The sequence below is a fragment of the Plutella xylostella genome, chromosome 17 (genome assembly GCF_932276165.1).
Source record: "Plutella xylostella chromosome 17, ilPluXylo3.1, whole genome shotgun sequence".
Classification (NCBI taxonomy): domain Eukaryota; kingdom Metazoa; phylum Arthropoda; class Insecta; order Lepidoptera; family Plutellidae; genus Plutella; species Plutella xylostella.
The window spans coordinates 8,730,614-8,751,348 of NC_063997.1; the positions used below are offsets into that span (position 1 = coordinate 8,730,614).

General features: G+C 35.7%; 4 protein-coding genes across 4 annotated transcripts; 2 read left to right on the forward strand and 2 right to left on the reverse strand.

The window, feature by feature from the left end:
• Positions 1-757: 757 nt before the first annotated feature.
• LOC105390633 (cathepsin B) lies at positions 758-2,249 on the forward strand. Its single transcript, XM_011561971.3, has one exon. It carries the CDS (start codon positions 901-903, stop codon positions 1,909-1,911), a length of 1,011 nt encoding a protein of 336 aa, XP_011560273.3. The 5' UTR covers positions 758-900; the 3' UTR covers positions 1,912-2,249.
• A 1,617-nt stretch (positions 2,250-3,866) lies between these two features.
• Positions 3,867-10,436, reverse strand: LOC105390632. The gene is made up of 7 exons (XM_011561970.3): positions 10,211-10,436; positions 9,794-9,942; positions 8,864-9,023; positions 8,007-8,627; positions 7,146-7,436; positions 6,169-6,274; positions 3,867-5,646 (listed from the first exon to the last, which is right to left on the reverse strand). Exons 1-7 carry the CDS (start codon positions 10,257-10,259, stop codon positions 5,478-5,480), a joined length of 1,545 nt encoding a protein of 514 aa, XP_011560272.3. The 5' UTR covers positions 10,260-10,436; the 3' UTR covers positions 3,867-5,477.
• Positions 10,437-16,162: 5,726 nt separating this feature from the next.
• LOC105390631 lies at positions 16,163-19,960 on the forward strand. The gene is made up of 2 exons (XM_011561969.3): positions 16,163-16,684; positions 17,084-19,960. Exons 1-2 carry the CDS (start codon positions 16,349-16,351, stop codon positions 17,357-17,359), a joined length of 612 nt encoding a protein of 203 aa, XP_011560271.1. The 5' UTR covers positions 16,163-16,348; the 3' UTR covers positions 17,360-19,960.
• On the reverse strand, positions 19,310-20,730 carry LOC105390630 (UDP-N-acetylglucosamine transferase subunit ALG14 homolog). Its single transcript, XM_011561968.3, has one exon. It carries the CDS (start codon positions 20,620-20,622, stop codon positions 19,984-19,986), a length of 639 nt encoding a protein of 212 aa, XP_011560270.3. The 5' UTR covers positions 20,623-20,730; the 3' UTR covers positions 19,310-19,983.
• Positions 20,731-20,735: the final 5 nt, after the last annotated feature.

Consider the following 20,735-nt stretch of genomic DNA (forward strand, 5'->3'; position numbering starts at 1 on the left):
CATTCTATTGTATTTGTGAGATAGTAAACAAGATAACACTTACACAACAATATTTTCGGTAACATCCATACTTATTTGTCATGTCAACATTCGTACTAGATACAGGACATTATGTTATTAGTAAGTAAGTATGTATACTTACCTATATCACACAAACTGAAATAAGTCGAAAATACAGAAGATATTGACACAAATCGAGGGGTCATTGGTTTATTTATACTAAGGTAGTTAGCGTTGGTTGGTTCTCTGAATTATTCTATGTTAGGGTTCCGTAGAACCAAGGGATAAAACAGAGCCCTTATAAGACCACTTTTTTGTCCGTATTGTGTGTCAGTTGGAGCTGGGGCCATAACCATATTATAGGTAACTATTATAATTTATAATCGTATATATTCAAAAGTACGTACAACCCGTTAAAGCTGTGAAAAAATTAAAGGTAATGTATAATTACCTACCTACATACTTAATTCTTCTTCTTAGCGTGTCGGTGACCAACACTAGACACCGTGCCCGTTTATTTAGTAACCAAGTGCTGGTTTAATAAGATTATCTAGGCAGGTAGAAATATCAAAATATCCTACAATGCCAGCGAGGGTTTGCGGGCGCAAACTAATTATACGGAGGGTCCCGGCGCGGGACAAAGACAATATTGACTAATCGCTGTATCCGCTGTTGTTTGTTCTGCGAGTGTTGATAAACGGGAGTAACCTTCGACACTGTCGGTCACCGGCTGACCGCTATGTGGTGTGTTCACACACAGCTACATCGTACATCGCACACACGGCCGGTGACGCGCCGCTAGCCGCTAGCCGCCGCGCCGCGCTCCGCCAGTCGCGACTACCCACTCGCGAGACGCGCACGCAACATTATCCAATCAACTTATCAAACAAAGGAGTCATCATGGCTCCGACCTGTGCTACAATATTAGCACTCCTCTGCGCCCTGGGAGCCGCAGCCGCCACCCAGGCCCCGCACTACCTCACGGATGAGTTCATCAACCTCATCAACTCTAAGCAGAGCTCGTGGCAGGCCGGCCGGAACTTCCCGCTCAGCACGCCGGTGAAGCACATCACGACGCTGATGGGCGCGCTGCCCGACAAGCACTTCTCCAAGCTGCAGGTCCGTGAGCATGCCGCTGACGTCATCGCCTCGCTGCCCGACAACTTCGACCCGCGGGACAAGTGGCCCAACTGCCCCACTCTCAACGAGGTGCGCGACCAGGGCTCGTGCGGCAGCTGCTGGGCCTTCGGCGCCGTCGAGGCCATGACCGACCGCATCTGCATCTACTCGAACGGTACGAAACACTTCCACGTATCGGCGGAGGACCTGCTCACCTGCTGCCCGATCTGCGGGCTCGGCTGCGGCGGCGGCATGCCCACGCTGGCCTGGGAGTACTGGAAGCACTTCGGGCTGGTGTCGGGCGGCAACTACAACTCGAGCCAGGGCTGCCGGCCCTACGCCATCCCGCCGTGCGAGCACCACGTGCCCGGCAACCGCATGCCGTGCAGCGGCGACACGCACACGCCCAAGTGCTACCGCACCTGCGAGGACGGCTACTCCGTGCCCTACAAGAAGGACAAGCACTACGGCAAGCACGTGTTCTCTGTACGAGGAGAAGAAGACCACATTAGAGCCGAGATCTTCCAGAACGGGCCGGTGGAGGGGGCCTTCACCGTGTACGCCGACCTGCTGAACTACAAGAAGGGGGTGTACACGCACACGTCGGGCGACGCGCTCGGTGGCCACGCCATCAAGATCCTGGGCTGGGGCGTGGAGGGCGGGCAGAAGTACTGGCTGATCGCCAACTCCTGGAACACGGACTGGGGCGACAACGGCTTCTTCAAGATCCTGCGTGGAGAAGACCACTGCGGCATCGAGAGCTCCGTCGTGGCCGGAGAGCCGCTGTTCTAATTGTAACAAACCAAAGAATTCTTAGATTTATTAATGAGTTTATGCACTGCTATCATCACATTAAAAACAATAGTCTGTAACTTTTTTCTGTGATTACATGTTTGTGTCTTATATCGGCTAGTTATATTAATGCATGTACATAATCAGTGGCCTCATTATCTACTGAGTAATTAACGCGTTGTTTAATATACGGCTACTGTTCGTTCAACTCATAAATCATTATACTTTTGTACATACCTAAGTGATTAAATTACCTAAGTAAGTACCTATAGTTTATTGTTGTTGTAAACTTTCAATCTTTTTAATAAACGCAGGCCAAAAAAGTATAACTAGTTAAATAATATTTATTTGCTAACCTACCTCTATTCCGTGCACTTCCCGTGGGCAGACCATTTTATACCTACCATTGTACAACTGAAATCGTGAATAAACACAGCGTAGGAATTTATTACACACTCACGGGCAATGAAAAAGTTCCATTTAGAAAATCTCCAAATTACACCGAAACGGAAGAAACTAACTTAATTATGCCTTCTGCAATATTTAAGTACATTTATATGGTGCATTTGAATATTGCCAACTAAAAACATAAATATTTTGTTAAAATTTTCTAGTAAATGTTATAAAAAAATTACGCCATTTGGTGTCTGCATTTTGTAAGTGGAACTGTTTCTTTGCCTGTGGGTGTAATTATCTGGTTAGGTAGTTTTAGATGATAGATTACATCGGAAGTTATCATAAAGACATTGCTAACTGATAAACCGACAGTAAAATAGTTTAAAAAAATAGGGTCTTCGGTTTATTTCAGTCTTATTTTTGACTATATAGCAGAGATTATCTAATATATGTAGTTATTGCGGCACTGCAGCAGTTTATTAATTTCCTACAGCGATGCCATGGCCCATAGGCTCGATAACAAACCCATCCCGCCACTGTTTTTACTGTAAACTTTGCTCAACTTTCCCTAAACCGCTTACCAAAGCTGTGCTTTATTAAGGGGAGGCCTGAGTAAGCCATTTAAAGCAGTACTCATGTATTCGTTACACGATCAAACTGGTTTAACTCGCCTCCACTTAAAAAGCCTAGGGCCACGGGTTAACGGGTTAAAATTTTAATGAAATGCGGCCAAAGGATACTTTTTATGTCGGACCCGGCTTAAGCATTGCTGGCACCGTATCAAATTACAATGTTAGTATAGCCACTAGAGACTTTAACTTTCAGACTCATGTTTTCAGTTCGTAAAAGTTATGCTCGGTGATTTATACAAATCGAATCGAATCGAGCAATGTTTTGTGATTCCTTATCACTGGCGAGCTACCACCGCTGATTTATGTATTTACCTATTTGAATTTAGCTTGTACATAGAATCCTATCAACTTGTGTATAGAATCCTATCAACTGGCCGACAGGCATACCTACTTATAAGCTATAAGCAAAATAATAAATAATAGCGCTTCTTTAGATCGTGTTATTCGATTTTGATTAAATAGGTATGGATGGACGGATCTGACTCTCGTGATTTCAATCATACGACCCGTTCGGGCTACTCGGTGAACAACATTCGAAAAACAAACAGCTGTGTCTGTTAATAAATGTCAAACTTTCAAGCGCGTTTTTTTCCGGACAGGGGTAAAAAAGTATATTTCGTAATTGGTAAAAACAAAGCAAAATATAGGTAGTACAGTAAAACAGCTGAGCAGAGATGCATAGGTTTTGTATTAATCAGGCGCCGAACAGTTAAGTAGGCGATTTACGCTCCACCGCTGCAAATGCCAGATAAGAGTGCTTAGTCTCCACCGCGTTTTAAACTCAACTTTATGCTGCTCTGTATCATTTTGAAATACCTAGGTATACACCTAATATATCTAGATATACTACTGCCTAGAACCTACGTACGTAATAAACTTTGATTTGTCGGAAAGAATCGATAGGTACTGTGGAAATTAAACGACAGATTGAAATATAAATAACATTTTATATCTACGCCTCAAATTATTAGGTAATATGTAGGTATAATACTTATTTTATCTTAATTTACAAACTATAGATCTAATTAAACTTCATTACGATCTAATATATCACAAAACATGACTGATCACCATTTTAATTTGTCTCTAAGCTATCGAATTTAAATAGCCAAAGGAATTTGAAAAATATTCATTTTAGTTAAATTGTATCAATGCTAATAATTAATATTAAGTAATGAATCAATCTTAAACTACAATATAATTATAATAAGTCAAAGACGCAATGTAATTTAAAATAACTTTGGGTTTAAATATTATTTTCTAGTTGCCTTTCTAATCAAAATATACAGCTCATAAAAGGTTATTTATAAAATAAATAAACCAAAATTTACTGACAAATCAAAAATTCTTATCTGATTGTACATAAATATCTATAATATTAACAATGTATAAATGCTTTAATAGATTAATAAACCAAGTATTTGAAATAAATTTCCAGGATGAAAAAAATACAATAATATGATATCCTTTCTAATAGACAGGCCAACATGTGTTGTTCTCTAATCTTATGTTATTTTGCTATGTTACAAATCAATACAGGTACTTACGTTAATTAGTAATAATTGTCCGAACATTACAAAAGCTAATAAAATATAAATAGCGCTTTATTTCGATAGGAAACGTGGACAATGGTTTATCGATAAATGGAATGGCACACACACCCACAAACATCGCATTCATTCTAACACATTCATATTTAATTTTAACAACAGGATTAAAAATGGTCGACATAATTATCAAAGTGTGTCTAACCTTTTATCGGTGCTATAACTTATTTAAAAACGCCAGATTTAGTTATGTGAAGTTATTTTCATTGACCATTTTGACGTCTATGACAAGGAAAAAATTACGCATAATGTAATCTGAAATTTTCATTTTGCTCACTAGCGCCACAAAGGGATTCAGAACTATTCAACGGGCTTGGATTTCTTACTCATTTCTCAACAAATTTGAGACTTTTCACATGTATAAATTTGGTAAATTTGAGACTATTCACTTGACGTAAGAACGTTACCAAGTGAAAGAACTCCAATCCATAAGTTTATTTGCGTTTATCGCATGAATATCTAAATGGCTACTGCTGAACCAATCGTAAGAAAGCACTTGGTGGTGCCACCTGCTATATTTCCGCATTTTTTTATTCTATCAGATAAAGCTAAAAAAATGTCAGTTTCACTGGTTAAACTTTCCAAATATCACCCTCTAAGACGAAATTGTGAAATCAGTACACCAAAACTTTGCAAAATAAAATCTCATCCTTAGCTTGTGCTGTACATAATGTTGTCACGATTCGGTTGATGACGGTAGACCCAGATGTTGTGTACAAAAATACCAAAAATAAACAAGCAAAATGATTTTACTTACTTAATTTGGCAGTATTTTGATGATTACTCACGAGCCGCGAATATCCCACATCACCATAAATATTCAAAGTCAGCCAACAAACTGTCTTCACCAAACCAACAACAGTTTGAGAACCGTTTCAACAACACGACCACGGTCTATACAATTCGAACCCTAATTCTAATACATTTGTCATTATTCCATTGTGTTGTATCTACTAGTGTTGTTGGTGAGTGGTTCCAGGTCGTCGTGGTGGCCGAAGTTGAATGCGTTTCTGAAGCTGTCACGAAGCCGCTCTGTGAACGTCTTGTAGTCCAGGTGGGCTTGTTGGCCGAAGTCGAAGTCCGCCACTTCCACTGTATACCTGTAAAAAAGGAAAATAATACTATAAAGGGATATATATACCTAACAGGGCTTCTGATGATCATGATGATGGATTTATGGAGCCGCGTAAAGCGTAACTGGCGGTAGACGAGTTCTTGAGAGGAGATATCCTTGTCAACTCTTTCATAGGCAATTTGGTGAGGAAGTTTGAAGACCGAGTGTGATTGAATGAAAGGCCTCTGTCGGCAGAGGACGTTTCTTGGCTGAAGACTGATATGTTATATGTTATGCGCTGGGATATGTTAAACCGTTCGACGCTATTGGTCTATGCTATGCCGCTCGGTCGCTATTGGCCTATTGCGGCAAAGACGCACTCCGATTCCTCTCATCATTTGTAAATATTTGAGGTTTTTTCTCAAGATAGGATGAGACCCCTTTAGTGCGCTGCGCTGCTTTACGTCATGTCGTCGCAAAGGAACATTCTTAAAAAATATATGCCGCAACGCACTAACTGGGCCTCGCCCTATGCGGCCTCATCCATAGATAAATTTCTATAGTATACCTGGATCGATGCTGGTAGTAGGCCACTCCGAACACCACGAGGATGACGGCCAGCAGACAGAACGCCACCGGGACCACGATCACCGACAACTGCGAGTGCACCGTCACTGCGAATGCAACCGTAATGTACTATTAGTAAGGATGGAATTGGGGATTTGATTGTCTGTGGGAGTCTGTGAATTGAGCAGTAATTTAGGCAGCGAATTAACTAATTCGAAACGAACCATTTTAATACTAAGATAATAGATACTGTGTTATCTTAGTATTAAAATGGTTTGTAACTGTTAGGTTTATTTATAGAATATTTAGTAGTAGGGGAGATATCTAATAATAGTAATAATAGATACCTACACCTACAGTGTAATCGAATAAAAATAATACAGACAGCGTTATAAGTATCTACATATACACTTTTGTACTTTATCAGACTATCATAACGTCCCTTCATTCATTCAATTCACTGTAGCATCGACGGTTTGTGAGTTTCTCAAGGTACAAAAGTGTACCTATAGCTGCTTATGATTCTTATGAAGGACTGTAAAAGTATATTACGTAGTACAAATTGTAATGTCATTCCATTGTGCATTACCTCGCCGATAACAATGCAGATCACGACAGAGATTGCACAGCGGTTATTCTTTATGTAGGAGAGAAAATGGAATGTTAATGTTGAATTTACCTCACCAGTGAATTTTAAATAGACTATGGCTGAAATGGAGACTAAATTGTAGACAATAGGGAGGCATGCTAGCAATAACTATTCATATTTATGTCATAACCATAACATCACATTATAACCATAAAACTACTCCATATCGATTCATCGGTACGATAAATTATGATAGTTTACAAAAACCATAAAAATTACTGTTAATTTACTGTATGTGATTAAATAATGTATCTTCCGCGATGTAAGTAAACTATCAAAACCCAACTATGCCGATGATCTATTAAACTCAAACTAAGCTTTATTCTTACCTTTATAAATATTAATAGCGGCGCGACTAACAGTCTTGCCGACTTCGTTCTCTATAATCACTATCACCGTATGCTGGTCACTATCCGAGAAGTAATGGACCAATGGGAACTCATTGGAGGTAATCCTCGTTTTGACCGCACAGGTCTCATTGCCGGTCACATTGTAGGAGCCCACTTTGTACTCTGTGCAGTAGTCGAAGGGAGGCGTGCCCGTGAACTTTACTTGCAAGTTCATCAGGTCGCCGTGTTGCAGCCAGTTCGTGCCGGTTATGTTCACTGACGAAATTGGCTCTGGAAATTAGATTTTTGGAGTTATTAGATGATCATTGATGCTTGTTAAGGTAAGCGTTCAGCTATCGTACGTATCGGACCAAACGGATAGTCATTAGTATATGGAGGAATGGAGTCAGCAACACAGAATGCTATGCATCCGTTACCATGCGGAAATGTGGACGCTTAGCTTTAGCTAGTCAGATGGATTGGACGGTTGGATGAAAATGCTAAGGAGACTTGAATAAGTCACCTTACAAAGATATTAAAAGTCATTGCTCTCCCCAACAAGACAGAATAATAAAATTATGCAGTTACACGATGATTTAGGAGGCACAGACTTAGACATATTTTGTAAAACAGAAACAGTCCTTATGCTTAAGATGCTTAAATATTATTTTGCTATGCAAAATCATTAGAGCCTAGTAACAACAGATTTAAAATTATGTGCATTTAAAATAAGTCCTATTCTCAAAATTATACCTATTATGAAGACTTTGCGATGCATGAAGCAGAACTAAAACTTATAATAACAAGATTTTACCAGAATTGTAGCGTATTAAATAAATAATTATATTTATTTATACATACCTCTAACACTAATCGTCTTCTTATAATGCCCGTACGTGTAATGTTCACCAATCGGAACTATACCAGTATTCTTACATATCGCATCTTCAACTAAAAACTTTTTGAGCTTCGGCCTTTTTGCTTCTCTTTTCGCCACTGTATGCGTAGCTGTTCTATTCGCCACCTCTGTGGTGTTACTAGGCAGTAGAGTAGCTGTGGTAGAACTAACAACCGTTGGGACAGCTGTTGGTGGTGGTTTGGTAGTCGGCTTCTCCGTAGTCGGTTTAGGTGTTGTTGTAGTAGTAGTCGTGGTAGTAGTGGTTGTGGTGGTGGTGGTGGTGGTGGTTGTTGTCGTTGTAGTCAGAGGAGGCAGCGGTTGGTGATCAGCCACCACCAGTACGTCTACCAAATGGTTCTTCATGGACTCTTTGTACATATAACTGAGTGACATATCCGGTGTCTGATCTATGTACATGCAGTCTATGAACCAGTATGTCACGACGGATGAGGCATTTCGTTTCAGGAACGCCAACTCGTTTTCTGGGAGCTTGATGTGGTGGGTGACTGTTTGGTTGACGGCTACGAAAAGGTTTGGCCTCTCGATGTTGTTTTGGCTGAGAACTAGATCCCCATTTAATGTTTCTGGAATAAGATAGTGGTTGGCTTTATAATAATTGATAATACAAAAGATGAGCACTCCGAACACCTCGTTTTTCCACCTTCATTGAATCATGAAGGACATGCTTTGCAAATATTTATTAGACAACATTATTTGTACACAAAACCCAACAGTAATTATAATTAAATTTTTTAAACAGCTATAACTTAATAGTTTAGTTTAGACTCAAGAGTAAAAAAAAATGGCAACAACTACTAACCGGTTAAATTGAATGTGGTGGTGGCGCTCGCCACAATGTACCAGATGCTCGGGAAGAAGAACTTCTGCTTGAGGTCCACGTGGACCGTGTACTCGCCGGCCTCATACAGGTCGCGGTTGTACTCCACGGTCCACACAGACGTGTTGGATGATGCTATGAACTGTAACAAGGGGTAAAAATTTAAGGTAAAGATTTTTAGCAGTTGTACATATATAGGTTTGTGAAGTCAAGTGGAATAACACAGTAGGAGAAATAGTCCAAGTTCTGGAAGGCAGTTTAGTCTATTGAATGAGCCAGTTGCAGAAACTAACAACCCTCACAGAGAATACTATAGATTTCTAATATTTTCTGCTTCATCCTAACTAATATTATAAATGCGAAAGTAACTGTGTCTGTCTGTCTGTTACTCTTTCACGCCAAAACTACTGAACGGATTTGAATGAAATTTGGTATAGATATTATGGTTTTGCTAGACCCTGAGAAAGAATATAGGCTACTTTTTATCCCAGAATTCCCATGGAAAAACTTTTTAAGGCAAAGCGAAGCTCGCGGGAACAGCTAGTTTTCTATAAGTTACACTTCATTGTTATCCAGTTACATAGAATATCAGGTTTACAAACATACCATTGTATTGTGTTGAATTATATTTCATGATAAGTTACTTTTTACAGAATAATAAAATTGCAGAATATGTAACACCTTTATCAACAGATAGTGAGTGAGTCACACATTCATGTGAACACATTTAGAAATTAATTTAATGAATTTTATTTATACACAGTTAAGGAACACATACTTTAAACTGTTAACATGTTTTTTTGTAAGAGGGTGGATGGTATTATCATTCTTATTAAGACGTAATCATTGATTATAGTTAGATTATTTTGTCGTAAAATTTACTTACTTACTTTTTGTTGATATTTCACTTACTTCTTGATTATGCTGTGGCACTCCATCATCTCTGAATACAAATTTCAGATTTTCACCATCATACTCCTCAACTGTGGCTGTTATTGTAACATTGGACCCGCGGACGGCTGGGCCATCATTCCTCAATGATATCTCTAAACATAATACACCTGGAAAAGTTCATAATCTTCAGTAAATATGGAAATAAATCTAGGATGTAATTATACTTTAAAATATAAATTACCAGATTATACAATTGTTCAAAATTATAAATAGTTAAGCACTCAAATGATAGCAAATAACAGAAGATGCGTAGTTTTGATTCATAACAACACCACAATCATGATTTTCAAGTAAATCATAAGTAGTTAGTGTGTGTCAAAAATATGTTTTGTTCTCGGACTAGTAAATACAAAATTACATTAAAAGGATACTTACCAGTTTGTAATAGTAGAGCTACGATAAAGATATTGGCCATTTGGGCCATGTCTTTGTCTTATGCTATTGTTTTGATGTGTAGCAAATCTCTTAACATTGAACAGTCCAAAGTAAAATAAGCATAAAGATCTAAGATATACCGTTAATAAACCTTAATAATGATATCGCTACAAGCACAAATAGAAAAACAACTCTTGAAAGCAACTGAATTGAGCTAGATAAATATTTTATTCGACAACAAAACACTGGGCCCAAGTCATTAGAGTAATGACGTGCAAAGTGGAATAAATTGTCATTGTCACATTTGACAATTGATAGTGTCAAAGTATTCTGTCACACGTATATGCACAGAATAGAATCATCGGTTCTTTTAAGCCTGAATTACACCACTATAGTAGAATGGACAGTGAAGAACAAAATTATAAAAATATCTCTTGAGTGTTGTGGTTATAAATTTAGATTTTCATGTTAAATATTAAAGTATTTTATTTATTCATTAAGCACATAGACCTTTAAGCACCATGCCGGTACGGATAATATATATTTTTTATTTGTAAGTGATCGCTGTCACGATCACAGATTAATTTCAAGCGCAGTAAAGAGGAAGAGCATACAACGATTACAACGAAACAACAAAAAAAAAAAGAAAAAAAGCGCGGGAACCATTGAAAAGACCAGGCGGGATTTTCGAAAAATTTATTAATAATATTCATTAAAACTACTCCAAATACGTAAATTACTAATAAAAACCAATAAAAAGTTTGTTGCATACATAATAAATTAAAAAATAGCAATGGGGAAGGTGAGAACAAGAAAAAAAAGGAAGAAGGATGATGAGGGTGATAAGTCCGACGTCGATACGACGTCCTCCGAATCAGAGGTCGAAGTTTTGGATATTTCAAAACCTTACTTAGTTACAGATTACAAGAGGCGTTACCCAGAGGATTCCGGAGCTGCAGAATTTGTAGTTTTCGTAGAGTCGTCTAATGCGGAGATGCCCATCGGAACCAGAGACCTTATGTCCATATCGAGTTGCATTAAACGATTCAATAAAGGGGTAAAATACTTAAGATCGATGAACAAATTTAAAATTGCAATTTATTTTGAAAAGGCCAGCCTTGCAAATGCCTTTCTGAATAACTCCACGTTTCTAAAGGATTATCAATTTAAGGCCAACATTCCAGCACAAAGCACAGAAATTACTGGTATTATTAAAAATGTGCCTACCAACCTGACTAACAAAAAAATCTTCACCATGCTGTCTAGTTACAAGAAGATCATATCTGTAAGGAGATTTACAAAGAGGACAAAGATTGACAACAATTTTATTCTACAGCCCCTGCAGACTGTAGCCATCACCTTCGCGACGTCAGTACTTCCAGACTACGTCGACTTGGACGGTTGGCGGCATGATATTACAGCGTATGTTCCTCCAGTCAAGCAATGTTTCCGGTGTCTCAGGTATGGCCATTTAGCAAAGTTTTGTAAGAACTCGGAACGCTGCTCCATCTGTAAAGAAGAGCACTCTTTCAAAGTATGCACAACACCTATTGAAAAGGCAAAATGCTTCCACTGCGATGGCAATCATGTCAGTATCTCAGCACAGTGTCCAATCAAACAAAAAAAAATCCAGGAAAACAGACAGAAAGTTAAGCCACCATCATTTGCTGACATATTCAATAATGAAAGTTTCCCCCCTCTAGGTCCAAAGAAGCCTCTTGATCTTCTGTCTTTATTGAAAAGTAATGACAAGGCACTAAACCTTTTAGTGCAAAGCATCATAAAAATGATAACATTAAATAAGACCCAAGATACCCCAATATCTTCTAAAAATGTGTTAGAAGTATTGAATGATATTTGCAACCCCAGTGAAACAAAAAATATTAGTTCCAATTCACAAACAAATTAAAGATTGTACAGTGGAATGCTCAAAGTTTGCTATGTAATCGACATATTTTTACAAAATTTTTGTATGATAATAATATTGATATAGCTTTAGTTTGCGAAACATGGCTTAAGCCTACACAACGCTTAAATATTAAAGGATACTCAATAGAACGCAATGATTGTGGTAATAAACATAATGGTGTTGCCATAGTCATTCGCAGTAGTATAAAATATAATAGATTAAATACATATTATGATGACTCACTCCAAAATATAACAATTAAAATAATATATAATAATAGCTCTCTCACCTTAGTTAGTATGTACATACCAACAAATTGCATGCCATCTTTTAAAAAAAATAAGTTAGTAAATTTAATTGATTCCTTACCTAAACCATGTTTTGTATCAGGCGATTTTAATGCTCATCACACCATTTGGGGCTGTCAATCCGTCAGTGCTCGTGGAAGAGATGTCCTGGACTCTATAAATGATTGCAATTTAGTTTTATTAAATGACACTTCACCAACCACAGTAGGAACAAATAACTGGAGACCAAATGGTTTAGATTTGACAATAGTTAGTCCTTCTATAGCTCTTAATTGTAACTGGACAGTTCATGATGATCCCCTGGGAAGTTATCATCTACCCACAATAACAGATATTCTATATAATACAGTTAGCGATCCATCTTTAAACAACTTTACTTCTCAAGATTACATAAAAGAAGTAAAAAGACCAAACTTACGTCTAATAAATTGGGAAAATTACTCAAAGCTAGCCAATAATTTAATTAAAGAATTTAATGTTGATTGTTCCGATCCTTTACAGTCGTACTATGACTTCTGTACCATTTTAAATAAAGTGGTAGATCTATCTATGTTTAGAACTAAATCCCATAATGTAAATAATAAGAGTAAGCCAGCAGGAAACCATCCTAAATATCGATATTCTCCTCTTCCATGGTGGAATGAAAAGTGCGCTAATGCTGTGCAAAAAAGTAAAGAAGCATTTATTGCATTCAAACAGGATCCTAGTGAATCAAATTATATTAATTTTAAAAAGTTTCAGGCTGAGAAAAAACTAATTATTAAGTTAGAGAGAACAGATAGTTGGAATAAATATTGTTCAGACTTAAATAGATCAACTCCTATTTCAAAGATCTGGCAATCTATGCGTAAATTTAATAAATCTTACAGTAAAAATACCAAACTTCATAACAATAGTGAATCATCTTGGATTAATAACTTCTTAAGAAAATATACACCTGATTTTGTCTCACAACCACTGCATTTAAATAATACCACAATTAACCCCACCAATAGTTACATTAATAATCCTTTCACTTTAGATGAATTAAAAGCAGCAATTAAATCACGTAGAGATACCACCTTTGGCTTAGATTGCATTTCATACAAAATGTTACAGAATATTAATACAGATAGTCTACACAAATTTTTACACATTTTAAATTTACTTTGGGATAAATCAATAATTCCTAAAGAATGGAAGCAAGATTGCTTGGTTCCAGTTCTTAAAGCAGAAAAAGACCCAAATGATGCAGATTCTTACCGACCAATAGCTTTAACATCCTGTTCAGGCAAACTCTTTGAGCAACTAATAAAACAGCGTCTTGAGTTTTATATTGAAAGTAATCATATCCTTCCAAGAAATCAATTTGGGTTTCGTCGTGGTCGATCAGCAAGAGAAAGTATAGGTCATCTCTTCCATGATATTAACACTGCCATTAACAGTAATAAACATCTTATATGTATCTTTTTTGATATTGTAGGCGCATTTAATAACATTAACCATTCAGTTTTATGTACAACTCTTTCTTCTTTGGGAATACCTGAAAAATGCGTAAGGTGGATTCATGAATTCATTAGTGGAAGGGAAGTTTACGTAAAAATTAGCTCTAATTCAATTTTTGGACCCAGATTATCTACCAAAGGCGTTTGTCAAGGTGGTATTTTGAGTCCTCTTTTGTATATACTTTATATCCATAGGCTAAATGAAATGTTAGGATCAGAAGTAAACAATTTACAGTTTGCTGATGATTTGGCTATTTATTGCAGTGGTGATAACATCTCAGACACAAGTAAAAAACTAAATTTAGCTTTAAAAAAACTTCATAGTTACTTTCAATATTTAAATCTAAAAGTTAGTCCTACTAAAAGTAAAATAGTTGTATTCTCAAAGAAAAAAGTTTCAACAGTTAAGATACAGTATAATAATAATTTGATACCCATTCATCCATATGCAAAATTTCTGGGAGTAATATTTACTCATAACCTGTCTTGGTATAAATATGTCGATTGCATAGCAGAGCGAGCTCTACGTTCTACAAATATTTTGAGATCTTTGGTTGGCACTCAGTGGGGTGCCGATTCCAAGATTCTTTTAACTTTATATAAAGCCCTAGTTCGAAGTCACTTTGACTATAGTTTTTTCTGTTACTGCATTGATTCAAAATTAGTAAATAAACTTGAAAAGATTCAAAATATTAATTTAAGATTAATTTTGGGTGCCTTTAAATCAACTCCTATTAACTCAATGCAAATTGAGTGTAACTTGTGTCCATTAAATATCAGATTTAGTCATTTAAAATACAATTTTATTCTAAGATTGTTGTCTGAAACTGACAATCTTCTTCTTTCCAAACTATTGAAGTATAATTCTTATCATTTCCTATGTCATAACATTCATCAAATTTTAACATTTAAGAGTGAATATAATATTCACAATAGTACCACTTTGCCCTGCTATGGGGGAACGTATGGAAGCAAATTTTGTAGCCTTAATATTGAAATAGATAGGACACTGACTGACAAATATGCTGTTTACAATAGATTGGATGAATACAGAGACTTTAAGCAAATTTATACAGATGGCTCTAAATGTAACGATAATGTCTCTATGGCATATTATGTTCCTGCTTATAAATTGGGTCATGGCTTAAGATTACCTTCTAATGCAAGCATATATACAGCAGAAGCTCAGGGCATTTATGCAGCCTTAGAATACATAGAAGCAACTAACCTTAATTTCAAGAAATGGTTGATCATTTCGGACAGCATGAGTGTATTAATGGCTTTATCAAATCCTTCTTATAGTAGTGGCACAAATTACATCATATACAACATCAGGCAGATTTATAGCAGGCTTTGGCTCAATCAAGACAGAGAAATCCGCTTTATTTGGACACCTTCACACATTGACGTTTCGGGTAATGACCTCGCTGATAAACTTGCCAGCTCCATAGTAAAAAATCCCTATATCCAACAAATACCTATTAAAAATATTAAGTTGCCAGGTTCAGACTGCAAAGTTTTAATCAAGAATATTATAAAAGACCAATGGATGACTCATTGGCATGAAACAATCCAAAGTAAAGGAAAATGGTACAGCTCTATCAACTCCGACATTACTCAACCCTGGTTCATCAAAGGAAAATTTATAAACAGAAACTTTTATTCAACTATTTGCCGTTTAAGACTTGGACATGGCAGATTCAATGAACACCTTTTTAGATTAAAAATGATACCTTCCCCAAATTGCACATACTGTAATAACGATATAATTCAATCCCTGGATCATATATTTTTTGATTGCTCTGCATTTAATCTACAAAGGATTATTCTTATTGACAATTTACTGGATTTATACAAAGAAGCCCTGGATGTCCCGCGCTCTATTCAGGATCTTCTCAAGAATACGGATACATTCTACCCCATATATGAGTATATAAAAAATACGATTGGAGTTATTTGAAAAAAATAACAAATACCGGAAAATACACAGTACCCTGATATAACGATACATAACGATAGACAAGGCTATAAGCCTCGACAATATAATACTGAAGACTTGGTTTCGACCTTATATTTACAAGAAAATTTGAAGATTACAACGAAAGACAAGGCCTTTGGCCTCGAACAAAATCACATAGAAGACAAAATTAAATAAGACCAGGCGGTATGGGATAATGCCCTTAGCCTTTTCCGTGAAAAGGAAAAAAAAATACCAAAAAAAAAAAAAAAACAACAAAAAAAAACAAATAACAGTGAAGTTCTGTTGATTCTGTTTGACGAACTAAAAGATACAGTAGATTTATAAATTGTTTTGGTTGTGTTTGCATTGCATTTACTATTGCTTTTAATTAAAAAAGACTACTCCAATCCCTCAATTTAAATAACATGTTACACAAATTGTAGAAAGTGTGTAGGTTATAAATAACATTGTTATAAAATGGCTACCGTCTTTGATAGCCCATTTATTAGACAACGTTTACATAGACTTCGTCAACGTGATATTGACTATGATGAAGATCAAAGATTTGGTCGTTGTGACTGCACTAGTTACTCCTACTTCGTGCTGTCGATGGTGTTGTTCTCGGTGGGCACTGTGATCACTGTCCTTGCATTGGGAGATGCCGATGGTTACATTTTGAGCAATTTGGGACACATGTGGCTGGTGGGACCAATATTTATATGCTCGGGAATGATGGTAGCCGTGAAGAGCATGCTATATTTGCGTAGGAAAAGCGTCATTCAAATGCTACTACATCAGCGCGCTTTAATAAGGGTAAGTGTGTTTGGTGTATTTTATCTACTAAATTAACACGAATTTAGCATGTTTATCTTTCTGAAATTCTATTAAAAATACTACATTTGATTGGTGGTAATGGTATAAATAGTCAGTAAACATTGAGATAGAGTACTGTGTGAGTTAAGTGCCTTTTGGAGATAGGCCTATGTCCAGCAGAGCAATAGAGGATTTTTAGCTGATAAGAAAGCAGTAGGTACTTCTGATCAATCACTAAGTTTATAAACCTACCTACCTACTAATCATACATTTAAATTAACACAATACAATTTTGACTTTCTTGTTTAAAAGTATATTAACTCAAACTGATTAGTTATGCAAATTAAATTATCATAAGTAGGTATACTTGCGTGGCAATTATTATTTTTTACCTTTCAGGACATGGCTGCAGTTCAAGCTGAGCAAGCATACAGTGGGCAGGTACCCCGCACTGCCTCCAGTGCAACACTACCTCCTTCATACGATGCATTAATAACAGCTGCACCTCCCAGTAAACCCCAGCCGTCCAGTTCAGAACCTCCCCCGCCAACTTATGAGGAAGCAATGTACCTCATTGATGATGGGAAATCTCACATGGACAGCAGAACTGATGACAGTGATAAACAAGAATCGAGCAATCTACAGGAACCTAATGTTGGTCAGAGTAAGCCTTAATTTTAATGCCTTTTAGTTATCTAAGTACCTTCTTGTTTATTATTTAGTCATTAATAATAAAACTTAACTATTTGTTTTGTACTTAGGAATACACTACTGTTGTATTGTATTTACATTACTATTGTATTGCTTGTGTAAATTTTTGTTACTTAGATGTTTTCTATGAAATGGTAATCTCAGATGTGCCTAAATCATTGGTCTTCTTAGCATGCGCAAGCAGTCATACTGGACCATGGATTGTCATGAAGGTAAAATAAATTAGTCAGTCAGGTTGGGAACTGACAGCACATGATGTGCTAGAATGTACTGTAGATGTGTCACTCATGGAGGCTTATATTAATTATTGGTCAGAATTCTGATGTATAATTAATAAGATACTTAGTAGGTAATTATTATACCCACAACTGAATAAAGCTTTAATAAGGAACCACTTATGTACCTATCAGTATTATTCAGCACTCAATTTGAAACGTTTTTCAAATTAACTAAAATGTCTTATCAGATCAGTTATCAGTTCTGTATATTTACATAAACTCAATTGCATATAAATTTATTATTCTTGAAAATTCGGTAATATGTTTGATGTACTAATTTATCAAATTTAATGCTGAATAGACTGATGGATCAGAAAAATATGACTGAATTTGATTGGCATTGCTTGACTAAAACACATAAGTAATTAACTGCGACTGATGTGATATTTGATAGAGTTAACTTATGAATGAGTGGTAGGTGTTCAGATCTAATTCGAAAATAGATTTTGCCAATTTTTTTATTGGGATTTGTTAATATTGTCAATGAGAGTAAAGCCCTTAAACTCTTAATTTTTTTGGATTATGTTGGGCTATTGGAAATTGGAAACAACAATGAACAAATAATATGGTAACAAATTATAAATGAAACTCCTGTAGCGAAAAAACCCTAATTTACAGCTGTCATGTTCTTCAGATAACTGGTAACAAAAACAACATTTACATAGTATTATCAAAAAACAAAACAACAACAAACAGTTCGGATTTAAATATCATTTTGCAGATTAATTCTTACCATACTCGTACGTTTGAGTAACTTAAATTCCTTTAAAACGTGTTATAGCCAGTTTATTACGATAAGTACCTTGTACAATATATTAATTGTGCCAACATTATATGGTACAGTGGGATTCTAGCTAAACATACCTATTAAATTTGGAATCCATCATCCTTAATATATTTTGTATTGTGAGTATTGATTATTGCTTTAATAATGTAGGTATTAGTACCTACAATACTGTATTCAGTTACATAAGTATGTTTTTCCACTGTACATGTAATTTGTAAGTTTTATCAGTGCCTTGATCTACTCTGCCCAGTTTGTGGACATTGTAATATTTATTAATAATTATGATGCTTAAAAATTTAAAATAATTATAAACCATCATACAAGATTTGTGTGGGTTTAGCTTGGTCTAGCTATTGGTTATTGTGATACAGGGTTTCAGTTTACAAAAATACGTGTTTTATGAGGCTTTATTTAATCGATGAAACTAGGACTTTGATAAAGAATAATAGTCATGAAACAGTCAAGCTATTTATAGAAACGAACAAAAGTCCATTATCAACTGAATTTTTAGGTCTTCCTCTTTATATTTCATGCATACATGTCAAAGATAGTAAGTAACGTACAGATCTGAATTTTAAAAACAGTGAATAAAATTAAACATGTTTTGAAACTATGCTATTGATTCAAATGTTTAAATTATTAATTAAGGTAAGGGTTATTCCCTCAATATAAGGTTGCTGATTGATCAAACATCTATTACCTACCAGTTTGGTGTTTTTATTTTAATATACTTTGAATTTGTTACAAAAACATAGCTAATTCATAAATATTTAATTTTTGTGTGGTTAGGTGACAATTTTACTGCTTATTCATCATTATCTTATTCAGTTGAAAAAAGTAAATCTGATATATGGGATATACATTTATTATATCAATTACTTTCCAAATTCCTACCTCAAGTACATGTTTGGTTACAGTGTAGCTGTTAAATTATCATAATTCAGTAAAAGTTATGTGTTATATTAGGGCATCTTCTAACAATGTTAACATTTATTTTTCGCATTTTTATCCTTTAGACAGAGGTACTTAATATATTAACAGTACCAAACATTCACTTATTGTTATCTATGTTTGTTCAATTTTTTTGTTATGGAAATGCTTCATAGATGTAAAAAATAGTTATGTACTTAATTACACGTAATTATAATTTTGTTGTCACAGTACATGGGCTGTCTTATGGCTATGCCACATGGTGGAAGTTTGAAGTACTTACTTTCCTCACTTCATGTAGCATAACTATGGAACACCAGTATACTGGTATGGTATGTAACCAATAATTCCTTCTTTCCAAAGTTGTATCAAAAATAATCTCCAAGGAGGCTAAACAGTAATCCCAGAGTAATCTCTCATTGATTGATTTATTAAGATACTTACAAGTACTAACTTGAATTACTGTTTAAAAATCCTTTATGATTAACAGCAAATTGTTATAATAACATTACTCTAATGAAACTTAGTTTGTATTGATCTCCTGGTCTAATTATACACTTTTAAATAAAATTTGCTTTATTTAGTTACATAAATTATGTTAGTCTTCCAAAATATTTTCCTCTATAGCATACATCTTTGAGCTGCGGCCACTGAACAATAATTATATCAGCAAAACATTGTAATATTTTTCCAGTCAACGAAAGTGTTCTTACTCTACAAATGCTTTCAACAAATACTATTCTACAATCTAATACAAATACGCATCTTAATAAAAATGCTACTATACAAATGGGAATACAAGTTCCGGGTCCATTACAAAATATAACATCAGGTTTGAAATTGTAGACTATTGGAATAGTAGACAGAGTGGCATGGAGAGTGCTGAATATTGAAGAAACATACGATTGGTTTACACTTCTGCTTCTGGGGATTTTACAAAACTTATACTCCTTTGCACCATCTTTTTCTAGAGTATGTATTTTCACTTCACTACTAACATCACTTTCGGCTGCAACGTATAAACGAGGCTGATACATTTTCAAGTTCATACTTTTTAGTAATCTCAACAATTCCGTAGTGTGGCCACCGGATCCAATGCACAATAAAGTTCTCAAATGTTGATGCGGCTTTTCTAGTTTACAGTCACTTGTCAACACATTGATAATTAAATACATTACTCGAAATATAAATAAAATCACGGGGCTTAGTATTAGCAACAATAGAGTAAGCATTATAAATTAATTATGAAAACCCCTTTTTTCTAAATAAAACTCAAATCAAAATAATAAAAATACCAAAAATTGACTTTTTCATGTGTCAGGCACACAGACTAGACTAGACATTT

Bases quoted from the DNA above. Each gene is read 5' to 3' on its own strand.
- LOC105390633 (XM_011561971.3), top strand. From the start codon at position 901: ATGGCTCCGACCTGTGCTACAATATTAGCACTCCTCTGCGCCCTGGGA.
- LOC105390631 (XM_011561969.3), top strand. From the start codon at position 16,349: ATGGCTACCGTCTTTGATAGCCCATTTATTAGACAACGTTTACATAGA. The intron at 16,685-17,083 runs GTAAGTGTGTTT...TTTACCTTTCAG, and splicing joins ATCAGCGCGCTTTAATAAGG to GACATGGCTGCAGTTCAAGC.
- LOC105390630 (XM_011561968.3), bottom strand. From the start codon at position 20,622: ATGCTTACTCTATTGTTGCTAATACTAAGCCCCGTGATTTTATTTATA.
- LOC105390632 (XM_011561970.3), bottom strand. From the start codon at position 10,259: ATGGCCCAAATGGCCAATATCTTTATCGTAGCTCTACTATTACAAACT. The intron at 8,628-8,863 runs GTTAGTAGTTGT...ATCTTATTCCAG, and splicing joins CACCACATTCAATTTAACCG to AAACATTAAATGGGGATCTA. The intron at 6,275-7,145 runs GTAAGAATAAAG...TTGCATTCGCAG, and splicing joins CGCTATTAATATTTATAAAG to TGACGGTGCACTCGCAGTTG.